General features: G+C 42.3%; 1 protein-coding gene across 16 annotated transcripts in view; it reads right to left on the minus strand.

Annotated features, from left to right (window-relative positions):
- Window positions 1–25,239, minus strand: part of FOXP1 (forkhead box P1) — a 386,028-nt gene that overhangs the window by 149,330 nt on the left and 211,459 nt on the right. For 14 of the 16 annotated variants that reach the window (XM_061362097.1, XM_061362096.1, XM_061362095.1 and 11 more), the window contains one exon: window positions 16,645–16,825. In XM_061362097.1, the coding sequence (XP_061218081.1) occupies window positions 16,645–16,815 (171 nt within the window). In that variant the 5' untranslated portion in view covers window positions 16,816–16,825. Of the gene's footprint in view, window positions 1–16,644; window positions 16,827–25,239 lie in introns of all 16 variants that reach the window. The other 2 variants (XM_061362086.1, XM_061362094.1) reach the window with 1 other exon arrangement.

A 25,239-nucleotide genomic window follows, 5' to 3' on the forward strand; every position in this document is an offset into this window, starting at 1 on the left:
TTTGTTTCACATAAGCTATTAAGCAAGCCCCCCAGAACAACTGCTAATTGAGAAAGATGCAAAGAAGTAGAGTGCTGAAGTAAGCAGCAAATTTATACTGTTGATTTACTGCTCTAGCTGCAACTTCCCCCCTCATTACAGCTCTCTTTCTCCCTCACTCTCTGCTATAAGGCTCCCAGCTGTACTGAATCCCATTAAAACATTTTCCGTGGATGCTATTATCTACTGCTTTCCTCAAAAAAGGAAGAAGAGGAAAAGGGAGAAAGAGAGGTGGATCTTGGTATTATTCTCGATGCACTTCCCTGGCCACAACTTCTCCCAAATCCCTTTTGTCTTTCTGATATTTTGGCGAGGAATACGAGCAGCACAGCTGTAGTGTAACAAAAGCAGGCATGAGACCAAAAATAAAATACAGAAAAAAGTTGGTGCTGAGAGGGTTAAACCTATTTAAGGGGTTAAATATGCAATTACCACTGACTAAAACCAGAGAGACATATAGATAAATAGAAGAAATGAAGTCCCCAGGTTCCATTCAGAAGCCTTCATCACATTACTATCAGACAGAAAACTCTTTAAGTACCATTTTCAGATGTTAAATCATTGTTCGTGCAGCACATATTCTTGCTATTCCTGGGGGAACAATATCTGAAGACAGCGTGCTAACAAATGCAATCCAGTAAACAGGCATTTTTCCTCTTGTTGTTAGTACCTTTGTGTTCCAGCTCCCAGCTCTGTCATCCATGCCTTCTCTCTGCTTTGAAGTTAAAGTACTGAATGAGCGTTGTCATCTATTATCCAGAGTGTGCATGTAGATTATAAATAAGAAATAAAAGTGACTTTCAGTACACTGCTTTTGCATTAGCAAGTTGCCTTCTCTGTTACCTCCTCTGTCCTTCATACTTTGTTACCAACATTATATTAAAAACCTGACTTTGTTTCTTGTAGAATGCTATAAAATACATACACAGCAAAGACAAAAGTTTTATTGAAACAAACAAGTCCAGCAGTTTAACCAGGTTCATGAGTTCAGCTCCAGTAGACTGTTTAACCCTTATCTCCAGATGTCCTTCAGGCCCCTGACACACTAATGGCAACCCTGGCTTCTCTTGCATGTGTGCTACTCAAAACACAGAGCTATTAATTACACTGAAGTTTATTTACAGAAAGGCTTCTTTTCTACTATCGATCAATTATTTATTAATATTTTCCTGTGTAACAATCTCATCACATTTTCATTCTAAGGCCCTGAATAAACACTTTTCACATGAGGAACAGCACTGACCTATTTCAACTGCATTTCTTGTACCCAGTCAGAAAACACTTCTCCAAGAATATAAAATGTCTGAGGCTTAGAAATGTTTCTCGCGTTACTTCATTTGAAGGAAGAGATGAGCAAAGACAATCTGCACTTTCAGTGCCCAAAACCCTCAAGTCTTCCCTCTGCCTTCAGCTGGCTTCACCGAGTGCTGCTTCAGGGCTACAGAACTTCTGCAGCAGGAACAGGTTAATTTGAAAATTGAGATTACTGAGGTTCCTTGTCTTAATCCACACATTTGTCTAAATTATAGCATCTTAGGAAGCAAGCAGAAAGGTGTTTGGAGCCCTGAGGGGTGGTGGGCACCCAGAGAAGTACACACCAGGGATGTGGATAGACAGCTTTGTCCTGGCCCTTTCCAGTGGGGAGCCCCCTGGGCCACCCCCTGGTAGGGGCACAGTGCACCTGGGTCTCACAGAGCCACTTCCCAGGTGTGCCTCCACAAAACAACAGAGGTTCTGGGGAACCTGAGCAGAGCCAAACCAGGCTGAGCCCAAAGCAAGCACTGTGTGATGACCTGGAAGTCACACAAAGCCAGCCTGGGGAACAGTAAGCACAAGCCTGGGAACACCACACTTCTAAACAAATAAAATCAGATCCTTTACACTTAATGCATTCACCATCACTTAGAGGAACATCCATTTTAGAGGACCAAAAGCATCTTTATGCACCTAGCTTTACCTGAATCCTATTATCAGCTCAAAGTCTTAATTAACACTTACATTAGATCTTTGCTGTTTCAAGATGAGGGCAACACAGAGATGTGAAGACTAAAGCTCCTCTGGAGAGGGAGTGGAAAAGACTGGATGGGATTTACAGCGCAGGGAGCAGCACTGTCAAGGCTGCTGCCTGCAAACCTTTGTTATTGGCCAAGACTTCCTGCAGCTCCCTGTGTCCCTCAGCTTTTGGGACAGAAGGGAAACTCCTTGGCTCTTCTGACTGGCAGCAGAATTTGTGGCACATCTGTGGCTGAGTACAGGCTGGCCAGGTAAGGGATCTGCAGGGCAGGCACAGAGGAGCTCTCCTTTCCTTTATCCTTCCAGGCATCCTGGATCTTTCTCCCTTTCCTCCTTTTGGATAAACAACAGTGATATAAGGAGGTTCAAGCACAGCCCAGTGATTTTCACTTAGACATATGGGAGCCAGTCCTTTCATAAAATGCTTTTGGTAAATGATTCAAGTCTCTGTAAAGACCAGTGCAATCTAGTAATGATTTCCAAAGTTGTCGCCTACTGCCTGTCCATAACATCACAGGGAAAAAAATCAGATGGAGAAAAACGCAACAGAAGAAGAGGCACATTCTCCTTCCTTCCCTCTACCAGGATAAGATGGAAATGTGATTGTGCTGAACAAACTTTCATTAGCAGATAGCACATCTGCAGGCAGCTGAAACAGCCTGAAGAGCCCCATCCTCCATTCCCTTAGTTAAGGTAGCAGTGGATGGCACTACCTCTGGATGCACAAGGAGCTATTAGCAATCCCACGTGAGTGTGAAGGGCAGGCTGCTGATCAGGTACTTAAGAGCACACATCTAAACAAATGCCAGTACAGAGGGTCCTGAGGTATTCCCAACATGTCCAAGTACTTTCTCCTGCACAGCCCTGCCCTTCACTTTGTCCTGTATGTCTCTGGCCTTAAGGGATCTCAGTGGTACCACCAGCTAGTGGTCAGCCTTTCTGCTGAACCTGAATAGGGAGATTTCAAGGGGTAGAGAGAAAATGTCATTCCTCTCCAACAAAAGATGATCAATCCTTGAACTTGTAGCTGCTGTGTCATTAAGAAAAGCAGTGTCACCTTACAGGACAGCATGCCCAAGACTGCTGCGAAGCCTCAGTGGCTTTGTTCAGACACCATGGTACTGTCTGCTGGATGCCTGTCACCCCTTGGGGGTCTGTCCCTGGCCACCATGTAGGAGAACATAAAGGGGGTATTTTTTACTCTGGCAGGGGCAAATCTTCTATCCACCTCCTATCCACAGGACTGAACAAATGAAGTCCCACACCGGCTCTCTTACTCAGCGAGTTCGTATCTCACCCAAGATACAAGTAAATACTCCCGTGTTTCACAAGTTCATTTAACAATAGCTGTATCTCCCCAGCACAAGAGGATCAGCTCCTAAAGACAAGATGAGAGAAGGTGAAAAGCTGTGGTCTTAGGAAACATGAGATCACGTACAAAAGGGATTCTTTGCTGTCAAAGCATAATATGTCAGCTTGTGATAAACCTGAATTGCTTCATATACCAAGGATCACTAGACATTAGCTGCTTTTATATGGCAATATGGTGCAGGGGTTTCAGACAGAATATTGTTTTATGTTGATCATGATAAAACTCTGTGTAGCTTTGATAAAGCCTGTATAGATAGCTTTTCATTCAAACTAATGAGTGATACTGGCTGTTGGATGCTGAGACACGCTCTTGATGCCTTCCAATGGTTCAACTTGTAACTAGGAATCAATTCAGCCTGGATAAGCAAGAGTGCTACTCATCTAAAGGGTTTTGAATGATGATCCTGTTCCCTGTGTTTTCCCCTAGGTGCACCTGAAAAGGTACAGTGACAAAGGGAGCACCACATGTTGGCAAAGTGCAGCTCTTACCAGAGGGATCTCCTGCGTTCAGCCTGCTCTGAAGGAACAGTTGGCTTACACTGTAATCAGCCATCAAACAGCTCAGACCCTATGGGCTATTCACTTAGCACACGCCTTTTGCTGCTCTGTTTTCCAACATCTGTTTCAATGCTTGTCATCTCCCTGCTTTAAACAAATGCACTGCAGATGTCTTGTCTTGTGGACGACAGAGACTTGGCAAAGACCGGAACAGTGGCCTCCACATGACAGAGGCACAGCTATGGCAGTTATTATTGGGGGTTCTGGAGGGACTGTGTGCATTAAACATGAAATAAGATTTTACACTCACACCCCCACCCCCATATTCCCCTTCAGGCCTTCTGTTTTGTCCTTCAGATTTTAGAGACTGGTGAAGGACAGGGATCAGGATGCAGGATGAGATGCAGCCTACTCAGAAACATGTGGCCTCAATCTTCTCAGAAGATTTATCATTGACATATGCAATTGAACGGGAAGACACATCATTTGCTCGTCTTTTACTCCAACAACAGTCTGATACAAGAATGGGCATGGAGGGACATGATGTGTGGTAAACATAGCAGCTTCTCAGACCAGATTCAGGCCTAAAAATACTATAAAAGAGACTTCCTTGGGCTAAGACTGTGCTTCTGGAAGAACCAGCATATGCAATGGGACACACAGGAAGAAATAGGACAGGCAAGGGGACTCCCTTCAAGGGTGTACAAATCCAGTCTGGGGTCGGAAAACCAGTTAACTGAGATTTGGCATTTTGCATTTTTTTGCAAGCATTACTTTTGCCCCTGTGAATACATCTCACCTATAGCTGCTGTCTGAGGTTTGGCTGGGGTGAGTCATGTCGTTAATAAGATTCCCACAGTCTCACTTTTCATTAGCTTGGCTAATTGGTGCAATAGCTGTAAAGTGGCTGGAACAAGCCTGGTGCTAGAGCTGGCTGCTCTTCCCACTGCTCTGCCCTCCCCGGTAAGGGCAACATGGGTATGCCTATACTGATCTGAATGTCAACTGAAGATGACAGGTCAGACCGAGATGCTTAAATCAAAGGTAAAACATGTATCTTTTGGTAAGTCTTTGAGCAGAGGAAAACCTGGCTCTGTATTTTGACCGTTAAGACGATACTATCTCGAAAGAGCGTTTTCATAAGCAAGCTAGAAAAACATAACCTTAACAAAAGTACTGTATATTGGCTGTATTCATTCCTGGGTCACTAGCAGAAGATAAGGCAGCAAACTTGTGAGGAGGTCAATCTTCTTTTAAGAGCAACATAGATGAAGGAACAGACAACCCAGAAAATCTGGGGATGCTAGTACATTGGGGGTGACTGCAAAGATGCTGGAAGAGAAAGTGGAGAACCTGTCTGCAGAAATGGGATGGCATTTATTAAGGATTAGCTATAAGATGCTGCAATTCAGCTGGAGTACCCAAACTTTGTAAATACAGCAAGGAAGACAACCAATTATGTGGCACTTCTTCAGGAAAAAAGAAGAGCCTAAGGATTATAGTAGATCACAAGTTGTGTATGAGTCAACAGGGTCAGGCTGTTGCAAAAATAACATATACCACAGTCAGATGCATAAAAAAGGAGAAAGTTATACACTGGGAAATTCATTGTCTCCACTTGCTGGAGCAAGACTTTGACTGGAAGATCATGTCATAGGAGTGCTGCAATTCAAGATGAACAGAGACTGACTGGAGACAGTCCAGAGGACAGTGGCCAGAATGACCACACCACTGGAAAATAGGATGTACAAGGGCAGAGCTAAGACTGCTTAAGTTCTGAAAAGATGGAGGGTACAGACATGGGAACACCATTTATATATGAAAAAGGATGCTGCATAGAGAACGGAAACGATCTGCTCTCTGCTTGTAACAAACACAACAGGAGGCAAAAGACAGTACTGGAAGGGTATGAATTTTGACCAACCATTGGGAAGAAGCTTCCCGATAGAGAGTTAAGTATCAGAAGACCCTGCCTGAGCTTAAATGAAATCTCCATCAGCAGACTGGCAAGACACAGATGAGGCAGGCTCAGGAGTGTCCAAGGTAACACTCCACTGCTGCCTTTGGTCTGCATAGAAAGACTGGGGGAAAAAAAAGTTTGTTTTAGAGAAATTCACAGAGAAAAAGGCTTAAGACTAGATGGGAGTTCACAGCAAACTTGGGTTCTTGGTGTTCCACATGTGGCTGCTGTGCCCAGCGAGGCCATCAGCCAGCACCACAAAAGTTACTACCATGGGCCCTCTGTGACGTTGGAAGGATCCCCTAACGTGAACACGGCACGCGCTTCCCTGCCCCAGGCACATACTTTTGCTCACAGTTTATGAATCTCTGACATACAGTCCCTATGACACACTTTGGAAGACTGTATCTGTTATTTATTAGGCCTAGCAACTGTCCTTGTAACCAATTAGGAAAAAAAGCAGGTGGTCAACAGAAACTGTGCAGAATAAAACCCCTCAGCAAAGCAAATGCCATCCCTTTAGGAGCAAAAAGAAATAAATACTGCGAACAGAGCTAATCACTGCTAAACTCTTATAATCTGGTCCTTGCCCGGGTTAGAGACTGGAACCAAGAGCAAAACACTTCAAAAAGCATTAATCGGAGGAATGGATGAATCATTTCGCAAGGAAAAGAAGGAACCAGAACTATTTTATACTCAAATGCTCACCATGTTGTGAAAATGGGCTCAGACCTGCCCCACCAGACTGGACTAAGGGACAAGGGGTCCCACGCTGCCTGCTGGGATGACCAGGAAGAAGGCTCCCATCATAAGCTTCACCCTGGCAGTCATAAAGAGACTGACGAACACAAACCAGCTCACTTTTAGCTCCTCTATAAAATATCTACAGTTACCACATCCCCTGTACCTTGTTGAGTATTACACTCAATAACATTAATAGGCTCATATTTACTGTATCTTAAAAGCTAACAATCCCATTGCCAGCACTAATTAAAAAGACAAGAAGCTGAAAAGAAGCAGCGGATTATTTCTTCAATATGGATTCATGCCTAGATTTAATAAAACCTGCTTTACTGTTATAACCATACATTTGTTTCAAGAAGACTATAAAAGTTAAATCTGCTTTCTGTTGTTTATTGACTTGAAGGGCTTTTCTTTCAGATCTGTAATACGTAATACAGCTACGGGAAGGCGGGGAAGTAGACTGCTTTCCCTGAACAAAACAACACTTCTGCTACCTGAATATCTGGGATGTGTCTGGGATGATGGCTGTGAAGAAACCAGCACACCTATTTCAAGAGAAGTCTGAACACATGAACAGACAATAAAAGGCAGGATCAAAGTTTACCTGTAACAAACCCTCCCTGTGACCTTCCAGAAAGCATTGCACCTACAGCAACAGTGACTGCCACAGCCAGCTTTTCCACAGACTATATGGTTTCTTCCAGCCATGGAGCATCCCTGCCACAAAACCAGAGCTCCCATTCATGCACACTCAGCAGATCTGATGCCTTCACCCACACCAACCCACTCTGCATGTACACATCAAGCACAGTACACATTCCCGGTGGGAATTCTTCACTGCACCATAGCACACAACCTACCAAATAAAAATACTGCATTTAACCTACATCTGAAGATAAAATTAATGATGACAGACAGAGCAGTGTCTTCAGATTAGCTTCTTAGTAAAAAAAGCTGCAGACTTTCCAACAAAATCCAGAACAATGGCTTTCCATACACACTGGTCCATCCTTCCCCGAGATGGAAGAAGAGGACTGACAGTCTACAAAACAACAAAGTAAAGATAAATTACAGACACTCTCCCAAAACCAAAGCCTTTCCTAGGCAAGCTCATTTTTAGATCAGGTTTCTCATTTAAGCAGGGGCCAGAAGAAGTCTGCTGGAGACTGCTGAGACTGGATTTTGAGGATCTGAGCGCCATAAATGCTTTCCTGTGCACAAGGAGAATTATAACCCATTTTATTTCTAATTTGTCCTGCAAGATGCTGAGCCCCATGTCTTCATAACAAGTCCCATTTCTCCTTCCCCAGGCCTGTCTGACCCTTCTCCTTCTGTGAATCACTTAATTACGTGGAAGCGAAAATACAAAATGATGATGGTTTAAGAACACACGTGTCCTAGCTTTGTATGGTAGAGAGCAGCCAAAATCCCCAAAGCTGTGGGTCTGCTGCTGATTGAGGATGCCAGAAGGTACTAAGGAAGATCCACCCTCTGCCTACACAGCCCTTGTGAGCAGTGAGGGACCCTGCCCCTATTTTAGCATGTATCTCACTGATTACTGGGAAAAAAGAGAGAAAAGCAGGAGCGTCAGACAGCCAGTAGTCTTACAACATTTCACTACTGGTGCAGCTCTTTCCCGGCAGAGGCTTTTTGGTATCAGTGATAATAACAAGGAAAATTTAAGGAAAACTCAATTTGAGCATGTCAACAGCAACCACATTCCTTTAGCTTGTGATCACTCTAATCCAAATAGACAGGATTGCCCCCTCCCCCCTCTCCTTTCCTGCACTTAATTTCCAGGTAGAGTTTGTTAAAGCCTGAAATCCCACCTGAACTTTGACAAGTCTTTAAAAAAATAGAAAGAAACAGAAAAAAGACCCATACACAAATATTTGGCTAAGCAACCCATAGCAAATTGTGTAATGCCAGTTAAAAGTTGGGTTTCTTAAGTATCAGCCCCAGAGGTTTTATCAGAAAGAAAATCCTGATTACTTCAGATTCCGAAGGCGAATAGTGACCTCACTCTGCATCTCCAAATCTGACACATTTGTGTTGTGCCCCTCAACAGCGATTTAATAAGGTAAGAAGGCCCTAAACATGCATGTAAGAACTAGTTCAGCCTTGAAGCTTGGTCAAAAGAGGTCACCCAAAATCAGAAATGTAATGGTCTAGAGCAAGCAAAACCAACCCATCTCCAGGCATGCAGCTACCTCCTGTGTGCCTGCATGCCCCACAATGGTTCTGTCCATAGCAATCCCAGTTCTCAATCCTTACAGTCATTCAGTGAGAATAGGGATTAAGTCAGCACCCAGAACCCAAGGAATTACATCCATTCCTTGTATCCTCCTTGGCTTGCCTAGGAACATGCACTTCTGTGAAGGCTGGGGGTGAAGGGGCAAGCTGCACTGATGAGTTTTGCAACACGTTAGCAGATAGATTAAATAGCCTAATAATTCTCTCTAGCCTTCACTTTACTAGCCTTACTTGCAGTAGCCTAGGAAAAAAAAAAGGGGGGGAAAGAGGAGAAAAAAAAAGGAAAAAAAGAAAAAAAGAAAGCCCTTAACAGAAAAAGAAGAAATATGATTAAAAATAAATTGAAAAGCCCAACTTGTAATAAAGCTGGCACTTGCCCCAGGCTTCAGAAATGTCTGAGACATGACACTGACTATAGACACTCCACAGAAACAATATATAGCTTTTATAGGGGGGGAAAGAGGGATATTTGCACTATTTAAAACAGGTTGCAAAATACAGTTTCTGTTTTGAAAACGTAAGGAGCCGAGCTAACAAAACACAGAAAGCAGCAACAAAACAAGCAACACTCATCCTACAAAACTGTCATTATATAATGTCACTGTTTACACTGAGCCTCCAAAAAATACCTTCTGTTAGGTTTTTTTTAATTAATGGGGTGCTATACAGTTAAACAAACTCATGAAGAGGATTCATGACTTTTGCATTTTTCCTTCCTATCCCAATCCTTGTTTGCAACATTACTGTTATAAATTACAACAGTACTGTTGATATTCTTCTCACTTGCTGTGATACCCAATGGAGCTCTGCAGGAGAAAGAACACAACACAGGAAACCGTGGCATTTGATTCTGCTCTCATTTAAATGTATTTAAGTCAGACAAAACTCCACTGAAATCAACAGCTACGTCAGTGAAAACCACTGCAATTCTGCTGCTGCTCCTAAGGCACTGCCAAACAACCTCCGGACGTGCAGCATGTCTCCAAATGAAGTTAGGCTACTTCTAAAATATCAGCAATCCAGGCAACTTCTTATTAGCATGAAATTACTTAAGCCTTAATTCAGCAAGGTACTTGAGCACATTCTTTATTTTACAGGCGTGAGACATACCAGAGACCTTTATAAGACCAGTCCTACACTTACATTTAGGCATATGCTTAATTAAGCATCTCGCAATGTTAAAAGCCACAGTGAGGAACAGTTCCACGTGAATTAAAAGCTGCTTCACACCCTCCAAGGCACGTCACCATTTGAAGATTGCTCTGTCCCAGGTTTGGTTGCACCACTTATTAGATAACCCTTAAAGTATGAGATTAGAGGAGAAGGAACAGACAATAATTTGAATAACATCAATCATCTGAAATACACTTTTAATTTCTGTCTGATGCTTACTGAGCTGCTTTCACAGTGAATGCACGTGCTGGGTAACAGCTTTAAAGCATTCCTTTTGCAGACTTTCCCTAAACAGCACTCTTCAATGTGTAACCTTACTGCTTATGAGTAAGCATAAGCAAATACAGGGGGAGAGCACACACCTACGGAAACAGCTGGGAACAAACATACCACCGCTGAATTTTCACGTCAGATGCAAGGAGAAAAAACAAACCAGCAAACCTATTTCAGAAGCTGCATCTCTTCAAAGAGCCCACAGAAACCTAAACTATTACTGCAGGATCTTAATTTACCAAGAGAAGCAAAAGCAGCTACTGTAAAAAAAAATAAATAAATAAATACAGAAATAGACATCCATAGCCTAAAGAGGACTTCTGGATTTGGATGTGCACATAAGCCAGGTGATTACATGTCTAATGACCCACCTTCTGCATGTGCATGCTTGTACCTGCACACACAACTGCAGAGCTTTAGGTGCCAATGTCAAGGTACTCTGAGGACTTGGATTTATGCTGTTATTTATCAAAGATCTTAGAAGCAAAATAAAACAAAAGCAGGGCAAAGCAAAAACAATAATCTCAGCAAGTGCAACAAAGTGGTAGTTTCCCCTTACCCTTCAACAGTTAGAGAAAATTTAAGGCTTGTTGATGTCAATAAGTAGTTATAACCAAGACATTAGTAATAGTGAGGATAGAGAATGCGGTGTGAATGTTCTCAGCATGGTTCATTGACAAGGGATCTAAAAATTGAATTATTAAGGGAAAAAATCATTGATTCTAAAATCCCGGCAAGGTAGCCAGCTTTTGTTAAAACTTATTTAATTTTTCCAGCGCTGCTTCATTCCCAAGCTCTCAGAGCCACAGCTTTTCCATTGAAAAGCGAAAGACATTTTACGCACAATTTTCCCTCTACTAGAAAGAGGTATATTGTGCCCTTCAGTGAACATAAAATTGATATTATCATCTCTTAGTTTATATCTCACTACTTAACCTTCAGATTAAAAGTTATTAGATTTGAATGACTAAAAAGACATCATGTCACCTTCCGTTCAATGTTGGGAGATGAGAGAACTTGGGGGAAAAGTCTGAATGATAAAAACACAGTTACCAGGAGCATAAAGTTGTTTTTCACCTTCTCTGATGGAACAGCCCCAGCTCTGCAAATGCACCATGGTGTAATCATCAATTATCAGTGTGCCTGCATGGAGTTTAATCTATACTTTTAAATGGCTCTTTCAATAGCAACAGCAGTTTAATAATTAGGCTTTGTGTCTCTTTGGACAAAATGACTCAACAGGGACGCTCCCTCAAAGTCTAACAAACAAATTTGGTCTAACCCAGTTGTGTCAATATGAAACAAAGACTTTATCTTGGCTCTAATTTAGCAGTTTTGTTCTAAAGAGATAAGTCCACATCATGATCAATGGGACCATAAAACTCCTGATGCAGTTTGCAACCTCTCCTCATGGGTTTTCAAAATAAGATGAAACCCACCAAACTATTAACAAAAAAGCCTGAAACAAAAGCATTACTTTAATTTACACTGGGATACATTCAGAATTCTTTCAAGTCAAACTTCCTTTTTGATTTGCCCAACTAAAGCAGCCTCCCAATGACACAACAAATTCCCCATTTCTTGTACATTTTCCTCATCTTTGGGCATAACCAAAATGTGAAGAAACCACCTATTCCCTCTGGAGTTCACTTCACTCAGTCTAACACTTCGCATCTCAACAATTCTCAAAACAGCTACTGCCAGAGGGCCCCACTGTGGCATCTTCACATGGATACCACAAACACCCCAACTGCAGTCAATGAGGCTGACTGTGAAGAAATCACTGACTTGGGCACAGACACCAAAACCTAATCCTAATTTCTCAGGTCTATCTAGACATTCCTTTTTTTTCCTACCCATGAACAAAACTGCATTATTCATTTGCATGCACTCCGTGGAACCAAAGTGTAAAAAGTACAAACCAGGATGTAATGAAATATATATTATGTCATCTCTTTTTTTCTTTTCCCAAGGGAAAACCCCTTCTCACTCTGTGGACTCACAGCAAAACCAGTATTTATCTACATTCTCCAGAAAGCTTGAAGTGACACTTTATAATTACAGTATAGTTCAGCTCAAAGGCAAAGGGAAGAAAATAAACTGCCTTACAATTCTTTATATAAACTTCCTCCTTGTTTCTTCATGTACCAGTTGCATTTGTATTGCTATTCCAGTTCGTCATAAACAGTCACCTTGTAACCCTTTTTATCAAGCAATCTAGGCACTACCTAAAAGTACACTACAGTCCATCAGACAAGCTATAGGTTTACATTATACAAACATTCCGATTCTGCCTGCTCAGCGCAGGTTGTCAATAAATGCAAGCAATTGCAAAACAGCTATGTAGGTTTTTTTCTTAAGAGAACACTGATACGAGCCTGCCAGTTCTGCAAAATAAACTCTTTGCAATCTCTGCAGCTAATCTGTCAACAAATTACTATTAAAGTCATACCTCCTAAAAGTTCAAAAGCATTCGGGATTAGACAAAAGATTCGGAGTTTCATACTCGTGGGGCAGTACTTGAAGTTACGGTATCAAAGTGGAGCTTGCTATTGATGTGCAGAGGTTTGTGTTTCTGCCACCATGCAACACAGCGTTTGGTGTCTTGCTGCTCTGTATCGGAATTCAACTTTGTGTTCATTCTCTTTGTTCAGTTCACATTCTTGCTTCTCTGCTAATAACGTGAAGAACACTTTAATGAATAGTCCTGAGGTTAAAAATAAAACACAATAAATAATATTTATTTTATGAGCTGGAAGAAAAAAAAAAAGAAGAGAAGGGAACTGGCTAGGACTGAGGCATCAAACCTTCTATTTGAGTAGAGATCAGAAATCACTGAAGCAACTAAAGCTGTGATCATGTACATTAATAGGCAGTTTGTCCCCATGAGTCTTTATTTATTACTCCTTGGTAGACAGGAGTCACCCCATCATTACGTACTTTCTGTCCAAGCTTCCCTCGCCCAGCCTGACTTTCAGCTTGTGGGTCACTCCAACACCCATTCTGCACCTCCCAGATGTTTTCTGTGACACTTCAGAGCCACAGATGATGCCAGACTCTGCCTGGTGACCCATTCCCTGTCCCTTGGTTCTGCCTCTGTGGGTACCTTGGGATAAAGCTCCTGCACTCTGCTATGTGACCCCATGGCAAATGAGCACTTCTGATCTCTCTGGGAAATCCAGTGACCCAGGTAACCTTCATGCTTACTCCAGGTTTTACAAGCACGTCACTAAAATCCTACCCATTCCAACTCATCCTGACAGTCATTCCCATGAGATGCCAAACAGCGGCACCTATGGAGTCAGCAGCAGTGGAAAGGCAACCTCTCTCACCTTCAGTAGGTGCCAAAGCACTGTGGGAAAGGGTTTTCCATCCCTTTCAGTCTGATTCTGGGAGCGATTCCTCCTATGTGTGCCTCCATTTTTATCCAACTCTTCCACAGATGCACTGTCCCTGAAGAGTCACTTGCACTGCTTTGGCTTTCATACATCACGATTAGAAATACAAACATCAGCTGGAGCTATTTGGTTTTATTATGCATAGAAGAACTCATCCCCACATTTGCTACTCCCAGCTTAACACTACATTTTACAAGATTGCTAATGCTAAAATAATTTAGCACCACATCACTCTCTGTCTCCTTGCACGGCAGAATCACCCTAAGATGACATGGGACACGTAAAACTTGTCCTGCAAGTCCTCCCTGCACTTACTGCAAAAGTGCTCACACCGTACACTGTTCCTTCAAACACAGGAACATCTGTGGTGCTCCGTATTTTTCCACGGTAAAATATTTACAAGTTTGTAAACCCATTAAAACTTCCTAAAAAACCTGAAGCAGTCCTGTTTTCCTCACTTACACTAACAAAGCTATTAGGCCTTATAAATTCATAAATGTCACAAAAAAGGCGAACTAGAATTCAGCACAGATGCTCTACAGATGCAACTGTATGTCCAGGTTTTACCGCTCAGCCATGCTCATCACAGGGATACACAACCAACCCCAACAGCAAAGCTCAAACAACCCACCACTGCGTTCTTATTTTTCAGACGAAACAAGTGCCAGGTGGCAAAATGAAAAGATCTGAATGAAATGCTCATACGAAATAGCTGTTTAATTCAGAACTCACTCATTCATTTGTATTGAAGAAGCGTTTTGTCGAATGCATTCTGTTAAGTGACCTGAGAGCATATGTTGTATACAGAGAAACATCTAAACATTATGCTCCGTGTTGTATGTGTATCTGTAAACGCTTGCATTAGCTGTCTGAAAACAACGGGGTTTTCTTCTTTTCAGCATTTAAAATATTTTCCAAACACAAAGATTGATATTTTTATGCTAGCTCTCATTACCCTTTTGTTGTTACCAGGTCTTTTTTTTTGTTCCTGTTGTTTTAAATAACTGCTTCAAACTTTGCAACCAACTTGCTTTTTAAAAGATAAACTCCGTGGAGAAGTTAGTCATCAAAACCAATTAACAGCAGAATTCAAACACAGAACATAAAGGTCTTTTAAGAACTTAGAGAAAAGCAAGCTCCCCGACCACGTTTATTGTACTGGCGGAGAATAAATAAACTAGAAACTAAAATCTGAGCTGTGTGAAAGCAATGCTGCAATCCTGCCGCCCAGCCCCGCACCCTGCTCCAGAGGGGCCAGCAGCACTTGTGCTTCTGCCGGACACCCTTTGGGGGAGGACTCACCTAAGAATGAATGGGTGCCACTCCTTAATTGACCCAGTGGGTGGCTGTTGAATGACACAACCCATTACACGCGAGATTAGGATGTTATCTAAGGCGGCATGAGCTCTCCGGATGGCTAAGGAGAAGCCTTGGCACAGGGAGCTCGCAGGCGAGGTGGCAGGAGTGGAAGAGCAGAGGTCTGAACAATTCTGGTCTACTCTGTGCACGTGTTTGTGTTATCCCCCCCCCTCTGTTTCTCTCTGCACAAAGCAGCATCGGAAAATTCCATAGCACTCCTATGGAAAACACAGCGTAATTAACTCATTTTGATAGGAAGCCTTTTTAAGACGAGACCTTTGTGCTGAACATATTTTAGTGTTCCACTCCTCTTCTACTGTCCTATATTAATCAAAGCTGTAACCCCTGTTGTCTTTGCACTACGAATCAGAATGTGCCCCTGGCAAAGAATGAGGGAAAAGTCAACAGGAATTAAGTTTCAGTGCAACTGTTTACTCAACTGTGGCCTGCAGTTATTGAAATTTTATCCGTGGTTTTGTGTGACTACTGCAGTAATGAATTCAGCATGGCTGTGATTTTCTCACTGATGGTATTCTCACTTCAAGTAAAAACCTGTAGGATGAAAATGACTGAAACAACTGAAGTCTATGCATTTAGCATCATCCATTTTCTGACTTGTTTAATTACAGCAGCTTTCTGCCTTAGGTTGGCAAACGGCATCCCCTGCTCCTCCGCAAGCCTTGGGTTTGCTTTGTTTATGAGTGCAGGTTTTCCTTCCCCGCAACAACCTGCTAAAAAGATCACTGTACACTTAGGGGAGTCTTAACCAGCTGCCAATCGCTTATTTAAAAGGTTTTAAGAATGCTTATTGCATTACAGAAAGTGTGGGTTAGGAGTAAGTGTATCCACCATGGCTCTGCTGCAGCCTTTGTTCCCAAACACGTCCATGATACATGTCCAGCGCTTTGGTGTAAAATTTCCTTGGAGGGTTTCAAAATTTTATCAGGGAGAAGAAAAAGACAAAACGTATTATGTGGGTAATTTACACTGGTGAAGGTGGTCACTTCAAAGAAAATGCACTAATTAAAATACAGAGGCAAAAGGCACAATTGGGTTCCGATTTTCTGAACTGAGGAGCAGTGACACAGGATGTATTTATTTATTTACCCTGATGTTTTCTGCAGCAGATACCTCCCTCCACAGCCTTTCTTACTCACAGAAAATATTCTGTTGATAGGGGTTGCTAGGTTATATTAAAATTTGTTGCAAAAACAAAACTTAATGTTAGTGTACGTTCCACCCAACGACATCTTTTGGAAACCAGTTATTTGTATACAGCAGGTCACCCCATCACTGCTACCAGACACAACACATTCAGGCAATGGAAGCCAGACCTGATCTTTGGGTATTTCCAGAGAATTATTAAAAGGAGCCCCGGAAGAAAAGTCCAGCATTTTCCTTTACATTAACAGTTGCAATCCCCTACAGACAAAAATGTACAGAATGTCACCGGCAAGTCCTGAAAGCATCCGCTGCCTGGCAAATACAAAGGGTTTGGGAGGGGGGATTAAACGCTTCATGCTTTTTCTGCAAGTAGGAAACTTGTGATACGTCTTACAGTACCTGCTGCTGCTGAAGATGTGCTAAATCTGCAGCCCCAATTTCAACTGAAGGTGTCTCGCCGTTTGATCTCACTTCCCGCAGGCTGCACTCTAGTAAATGGTTGCCACCGCTCGCTCCATTCTGAATGGCTGAACCGTTACTTTTTGTCTCAGTCCCAGATTCTTGCATCATGACTCAAAAACCTGAAATAATTTAAGGGAGGGGAGGGAGGAGGAAAGAAAAAAAAGCAGCTGTTAAAACAGTTGCTGTATATAAGGAGACATGCCCTGGTTTAAATCCTGCCAAAACTGTAAACATTTGTCATTTCCCTTCACGCGATTTATCTTTCATTAATGGTTCATGCTACTAGTTTATGTTTATTTATCTGTTGGTACAGCTATAATTTTAGTAAGTTAGTTCTGTTCTAAATATAGTGGTATTTGCTCAACATCTTTTTTCCCTTAAGAGAAAAAGAAATATTTTTGAACCAACACACAGAATCCGTAATTAAATTTCTCTAGTTACATCTGGATGCTTTCCTTTGAAACGAACGAGTCATGGACAATATCACAAACTTGATACACACTAGGTAAGGGCAGGTAGGTGAAAGACAGCATTCGCATTTCAGTTCTCATTCACACCATGATATTGCCAAGTTAGCACCTTTTATTACTCTGAAGCAATTCAGAGCTAGTCTGGGATGTGCTGGACACTGTGAGGTTTCATTTAAGGCAAACTGCTTCAACTGCTCACGGAATTAGTCTTTCTGTCAAATTTCTTGGCTACAGATTTGGTCTGGCTTTGGATACACTATGGCATTACAGCAAAGATCCTCTGATGTTACTTGGCTAAACATCAGCTCAGTAGCCATAGCTACTCCCAGCCAGCCCTCTCACACTCTTGGTGGAGGTCTGTTTCTGAGTGCTTCACAACAATACATTCATCCACTGCATCAGCGGGCCCCAGGCCGCACCACAAGGATGAGGAACTCCCAGAACTCCCGGAATTCATGTCTTTAGAAACTAATTGTCAGCATTTATGCACAAGACTCCCCAAACAAAGCACATAAGCTAGTTTGCAGCTGCAAACTGCTACCTTTGAGATCTTTTCATGAGTTGTTTTATAGGTATTTCAACCTGCAAAGCCCCAAGTTCCAGGATTTATATGTTATTAACCTGCTCTGCTTCCGCCAGCCCATCCTTCTCCCTTTGTGCTCCTTCTCTCACCCTTACCTGGCAGGAAACAGGGCATGGAAAGCCAAGCTGCATGCTCCAAGCCTACTGCCTACTCCATGCTAAGTCACCACGTGCACATGTAAACCAAATGCCTATGTGCAGGCAGTTCACCTGCAAAGTAAGGTGCTTTGCATTTAAGGAAGAAGCTGTTTGAATTCAGTAACTATGTCGAATCAAAAGAGAGAAGAAAAATCCCTTCACTTACAACCTATAAAGGAAAAGGCGAGAGAAAGCAGTGCATTTCTAATGGAAAACAACAGGAAAACCCCTCGTCCTGGGAACTCTATACGAGAAATTCTGAGCCCCTGGTCACTGAAGATGTGGTACCAGCTGGAGACAGCAGTTCCTGCTTCTAGCACCAGCTGCCCAGCATCTGCTGGCCTGAGGTGACATTCAGCATCACATTCCACATGTAGAGGTACGCTCCAGCCCAACACACCAGTACCGGACCTCTCATTTGGTAGCTTCAGACATTCATAATGATGATCCATATGGTTGATAATCAAGATGTTGTAACTGAGAAGCAGCTGAGTAATAAGGGCTGTGCCACCACCCCGCTCCAGCACTAGCATTCCTCGCCGATTCCCATCCAAGCTGGGGAACCACTCATTAGCCAGACCCTGCCTCAGTCGTGACGGGATCTATTCACACTGATGCCTGCCCAAGCACAGGGATCGTGCTAGGACAGACTCAAATGTTCTGATTACATTTAAATAAATTTCAGCTGGTCTATGGAAACTTCTTTCAATCTGTTTTGTGCAATCTTCAAATTATGCAAGGGGACAAAAGGACTTGGGGGCTCATTATAAAGTTTCTGTCAGCTTCCTTGTAAAAGCTCCAGAGATCTAAACAAACCTACAGATTTCCCAAGCAAATGCTTTTGGGTTTTAACGAGATCCTGCTCTGACACAGGCTGAGCATGGTGTTTTTCATTTTTGGTACTATAAGGAAAGCCTACAAGCATGACAACATCTAAAGAAGTGTTTATATCTAACAAGCAAGGCTGGATTACACACCGGGCAGCAACTGCGTGTCAGAGGTTATTTTGGAAGGGATAGGAGAGAGATTCTCCAGACAGCTCACAAGTTAGTCAAAGGTGTACCATGTAATTTTTATACGCTCCTAAGGAGGACACACCTTTTAAAACCAGAGATAAACCCAAAAGAAATAATGGATGCAATTGTGTTCTGCTTCCATCGAAATTTGGGGCCAAGCTTCAGTTGGAGAAAATGGAGCACTGCATTACTTTACCTCAGAAGAGGATCTGTACAAGGATGACCACCGTGAAAGACTGGGTTAGCAGGTTAAACCCAGAGACTCATCTTTGTTGTGATCATAGAATCATAGAATAGTTAGGATTGGAAAGGACCTTAAGATCATCAAGTTCCAACCCCCTGCCATGGGCAGGGACACCTCACACTAAAACATCTCACTCAAGGCTTCATCCAACCTGGCCTTGAACACTGCCAGGGATGGAGCATTCACAACCTCCCTGGGCAACCTGTTCCAGTCCCTCACCACCTTAACAGGAAAGAATTTCCTCCTTATATCCAATCTAAACTTACCCTGTTTAAGTTCTAACCCATTACCCCTTGTCTTATCACTACAGTCCCTAATGAAGAGTCCCTCCCTAGCATCCCTATAGGCCCCAAATGATGAATGATGGCAAATGATGGCTGGCCCACCACCACCACACAGACCACACCTGATGGAGGAAGGACATACTAAAGAACCGGTGGAAGGTGCTCCAGCGGACACCACAGTGGAAAGAGATGCTAAAACCAATGTGCCACAAAAGTACAGTACGTTTCATTCTCCAACACCTCTCATGCAACAAACTGACTGGAAGCAAGAACCTGGATAAACTACTCAGGAGGGTCAGAGAAAGCACCAATCAGAGCTCCGAGATGCCCCTGACAAAGGCAAAAAGAATGTGCACCACTGAGGAGGAGATCTGTCACTGCCTGATCACAATTTGTTGGCTTGCCCTTCTGGGCAAAGTATCTCCAGGACACAGAAAATAATTCACAACCACACTGGCCAAGAAATTATTTATTGTCTCTAGGATTGCAAAATGCTCCTGGAAAGAAACAATAGTAGAAATTGTTACTATTTTTCCAACCTATAGGACTGAGGAAAAGACAGATTATTTATAGTATTTGGTCACAAAAAGAACACAATTCTTGAGAATCTTTTCCTTTACAAACTTTATGCTCTGTTTTACCTTTCAAAGTAAAGGTAAAATAATAGTAAATAGTAGTAAAGGTAACAACACCATCGTAAATAAAAACCAGCCAAGTACCTCTTGAGCTGTCCCAGCCCCTCCACTGGCTGTGCCATCCTACACGGTGCACTGGCAGCAGCCATCAAGGAAACGAAGCTGGAAATGGAGTTTGCAAAAGGAACGTAAAAAAGTTAAGAAAAAGAAAATCATCTTGTTTGGATTTTCAAAAAATTATTTTAAAAGCAGAAGTGAACATCTTTGAGCAAATTTTGCTTTAAAAACACCCATTCACAGGGAGTCAACTTCAGTGCAACTCCAACTGGACAACAATACAAACCAAATCCACTTTGCTAAAACACCTCCAACAGAAAACAGCCTTTTCAAGGCAGAAAAGATAAAAGTGTTTATTTCTTCCCTGTAGTCAAATGCGAGTTGACATAAATAATCACAGTTTGGTTTGATCATTAAGCGTCATGTCATGAAAATCAACCTGCGAGAGCTTTCTGCAAGAATGATTATTATTTGTCTTTTTGAGCGCACCTAAATGAGCTGAGGTGATGGTACACCGAGGATGGCTGAGATAATTGTCTCTCCTCAGCACAGAGGAGCAGGCCTTACAGAAGCCCATTAGCGAAGTCTGTCATTCAAAATCGTGAAAGAGAAAAGCAAAGCAAGGTTGGCTTTATGCAACGTGATTAGGTTCTGTGGGAACGGAACTGAAGCTTCAGGTCTAGTATCACAATCTGCGATTCTGAATACAACCCCAAATAACCAAGAGTGCTGAAGAAGCTGTTATGCATAATGATTTGTTATAGGAAATAATAAAGTACCCCACAAGAGCTTCTATGACACGCAAGAGACCACGTTCTGACTTAAGAAATTGAATGGGAAAAAAGCACGCCCATTGCTGCCCTGTAGAACAAAGCAGAATCCCTCTGCTATCAATTCTGCAACGGCAAATGTATTTTTTACAGCTTAGAATAGGTGGGCTCTTACCAGTGTAAGTATCTTTTTAACAAAACAATCTGTGATATTTCATGTTAGGAGGGATACAGAATGACTTAAGATTATTAGAGGTGACACAAAATGTTTTTCCCACGAAGGGACCAAAGCTAAGCTGCCATATGAGCAACTTCTAAATTTTTCTCTTGAAATCAAGGAGCACATAATAAAAGAACTGTTCTTTTATGGCTTAATGTCAGCTTGGTTTAAAAATCTCACATTGGTGATCCATTTCTCAAGATTCCCATCTTAACCTGCTCAAAACCTATTCCAGCTTTGATGCATAGTCAAATATAAAGCCAAAGCCGTACAGTTTGATCCATCTCCTTGGTGAATATGTTATGTTCGAAGTAATGGAGTAAAAATTCAGTGGAGTGGAATCAAAGCAAGGTACTCTGTCAACAGGAGGACAACAGCTCATCACCTTCCAGATGACTTGGACAGAATCAGGGGACAGCTAATTTCTTCAGGTCATGGTCAAAATTGAAAACAGACAGGACAAATGTGAACTTCGGCTGAATCAAAATGATCTGAGGACTCCAGTGTCAGTGTTTTTAACTAGAAAGATAGAACCTGAAGGAATCCTAATTTTTAAAAGGTTCTGTGCTAATCCATTAAAAACAAAAGAAGTCCATATCATCACCAAGCCAAGACACTGCAGAACACGTCCCTCGGCTCCACTGGACTATTTAGATGAGCAAGGTTAAGCATGGAGATTAGTAGGCAGGAGGTAGGTGCCGAAGTGCACAATTTCTGCAATTCCTTTACTAGTACAGTTTCCAAAGACTAAGCAGCATTGTTTAATGTCAGCATGAGGGAGGATTTACTGGCTGAAGCACCCGTCAGAATAAGGACCCACTAAAAGTCTGGAAGAATAAGGGACTAATACTCAGATGTATTCAGATGCCTCACGATTCACAAAGGCATCTGGTAAGACATTTTTAAGACTCCTGAATAAGCACCAATCTACATCTTTAAGCATCTCATCACCTTTAAAAAACTATCCCCAGGGTCTTCTGGGCCTTAAAATGTCTGTTTTAACACGCTTCCAGACTCAACCTGGACTACGGATTCAGAATGCAGCCTGCGTGTTTTAAAGTTACTTCCAAGGCTGATGATTTTATTTTGACTATTAGTACTTGGAGGTGTTTACAAATATATATGCACATGAAGATCATTCAGTGTTTCTCTCCCCTGGGATCAGTGCTAGAACAAGAACGTCCTAAAACAAACCTTCTTTGTGAAATCTGTGAAAGATTTTAAGCTAACAAAAAGTTCAGTCTTTATTCCAGGGCAGTTAATTAAGGTTGACCAAGTCAGGCAGAAGCAAATTAACTTGGCTGATCAATTATTTATATGAAGTAGAATAAATGCCCTTAAAGAACCTGGCCCAGTCATGAAAGGACATGTAAATTAAACACAACACAGACTTATAAAATATACTACTACTTCTATAGGTACAAGAGTTAATGGTAAAATCAGTTTTAAGTGATCAGATCACAAGAACCAGTCTTAAATTCTCTAGCAGGCATACTATCCACATGTGTACAGTTTGCAAGTAAACATTTCACCTCTGTTGCAAGCAGTTCCCCAAAACAAGCTCAGAACTAACTTTAGAGCACTTCTCCATATAATTATATATATAAAAAAAATCCCCAAACAAATAATGTTTGGAAGCATTTCATGACAGCACAACGCTGCAAAGAGGATTTTACCTCTTGAAAACTGAATGTGCTCCAGAGCCAGGCAATACAGAAACCACAAGCAAAGCTGCTTCTTACCCTCAGCACAGGTACAAAAGCAGCCTGGTGCTCCTTGCACTCCCATTATCAGCACCAAGGACCACGATGACTTTCTCAGACCACTGCCTGACTCACACATAGTGTCTTTTAGTCCCGGTATCTCTGGAGCAAATGCCCTGCCAGGGAAAGCTCCTCAGGCTCCACATCCCACCATCACCACTTCTGAATTTTTCCAGGAACATGTTTTGATGGTCCCCAGATGCTGCTCAAACACATATCTCCTCCAGCTGACCCCCTGTCCCTAGGTCAGTGAGGTGGCCAGCAGCAACATCCCACCATCCATGAGTTTAGTACAAGAAAACAGGATTCACTAGGGGAAATTAAAAGCCTTGAGTAAGGTAAGGCTTTGATCTACCGTGAGGGAAGGCGTACAGATGTTCAGCTGCTCATTTACTAAATTACACCATGTCACAATTAACTGTGAATCAGCCAGCTTCACATGAGCAGCTCAAGGGCTGCCACCACGCTAAGTACAGAAATAATGCCGGGGAGGGGAATCCAAACTAGCCAGGTGGACCAGATGACTTCTCTCTGCCTGTGTTTGTGGTTAGCACAACTATTAGAAAGAGCCATCCCAACATATGGCATGATTTAACTAAATCAGATCATGCTGAACTCACCAGCCTTTCTCAACTTACAAACCCCTCCGCTCTCGTCATTGCAGATGGGTGAACACCCGTCATGCTTTTAGCGTTTTCAGTAGCCGTCATTTATCCTGCTGACAGCGTGTATTTTAGGTATAATTATGTACTAACTAACTATAGATCAACTGTCAGTACATTAGGGTACTTTTTGGATAAAACTTCATGCTTAGCCCTTTGAAGGCCATTTGCCTACACACTACTGGTGATTGCTGAATTGTGCAGGAGTAGGAGAAAGGAGAAGGGGTTTCAAAGTGCAATTAAGTATCATCTTTAGGAATCAACCAAAATAGTAAGGAACGCTCCACTGTCCTGAAAGGCGATGCTGAGTCACGTCTGACAGTGGTGTCTGGAGGAGGAGAGGCAAACCTGGAGCAAGGCAAGGGAGGAACACACACTGGATGTGCGGAGGAAAGAGGAAACAAAGAGACAGCGACAAGGTGAAATCCTTTGATATTTCCTCAGCTTAAAGAGGTAATTCAGTGCATTAAAATGGATCCTTGAAATTTCAAAGGATGAAACTCGCACAACAAAGATTGTCGAGAGTGCTATTTTCTAGGATTAGAACAAAAATGTATTGGGATTTGCTATATGATCTTACATCGCTGAGCAAGACTGTGTACTTGCTGTTATGCAAGCACCATCTTCCAATAGTGAATTTTCATAATTATAACAGAAAGGCGTAAATTTTCTAATGCATGGCAGTTCAAAAAGTAATCAAGAGAATGAGCCTGAGGGCTATTTTAATGTATGCAAAGCTAGTGACCCACAGTAAATGGGAGGTAGGCTTCAATGAATGCAAAGTAATGCACACATACTAAAGACCTGGTCTGATGAAGGACGGCTAAAATTAACACCCAATTAATTTCCGAATTGACAAACAAATGAAACCCATAAATCTACTTTCTCATTAATTTTCTTGTGGTATAATTTAAAGCAGTAATATGAGGGCAAAAACTGAGCATTATCCATCATAAATATCAAAAAAGATAGCACTGTAACACCATAAATTATGCATATTACCTGTTGTTAAAAATGATTAATGTATTATCAACTTTATCGTGCACTGTATATGTCTAGACGTATCTAAAATCTGAAATTTCATTTACTGCTTAGGAAATAAAGGGTCCGGAGGAACGGGATCATCTGCAGCACATCCTTGCTTCTGCTTCCTGACACAGGCACAGCCCTGGTGCTCTCATCTCAGCTGGACTAGTCCCAAGCCTGGGGTCCGTGGAGGTGGAGCCCATTGCAGGGGGTTGTTTCCCTCTCTCCCCAGAGAGAGGAGCAAATCACGCTGCTCTTGGAGCATCCCCACAAGCCAGTCTGCAACCCTGGTACCTGGTGCACACACGGCTGCTCCCCTTCCATGCCCTCCCAGCCCTGGGGAAGAGCTATCTTTGTGAAGCAGAGCTATGTTAAGGGGAGGGAGGTAAACAAGGAAGAAAGAGAAAGAAAAACATGAAGCTGTAAATAAAGTCAATGAATGTCAGGCCAGGGCTTTCCAAAGGTGCTTGAGCACATCGCCTTGGCCAACAGGAGAAGGACACATGTTGCTTTACCTCCTCCCTGTGGGTCATGCCACTGACAGGTCGAACTTCATCAACCTGAACGTCTACCAGGGTTTATGTCTACTTGTCACCCTCAAGTCTCCTGAACAGCAGCTTCACCTACTCCAGTCTAGATGCAGGATACCACAAAGTTTCATTTAT

The sequence above is a fragment of the Neopsephotus bourkii genome, unplaced genomic scaffold, assembly GCF_033783945.1.
Source record: "Neopsephotus bourkii isolate Nb327-2 ecotype Australia unplaced genomic scaffold, CSIRO-AGI_Nbou_v1 NB_1080, whole genome shotgun sequence".
Taxonomy (NCBI): domain Eukaryota; kingdom Metazoa; phylum Chordata; class Aves; order Psittaciformes; family Psittacidae; genus Neopsephotus; species Neopsephotus bourkii.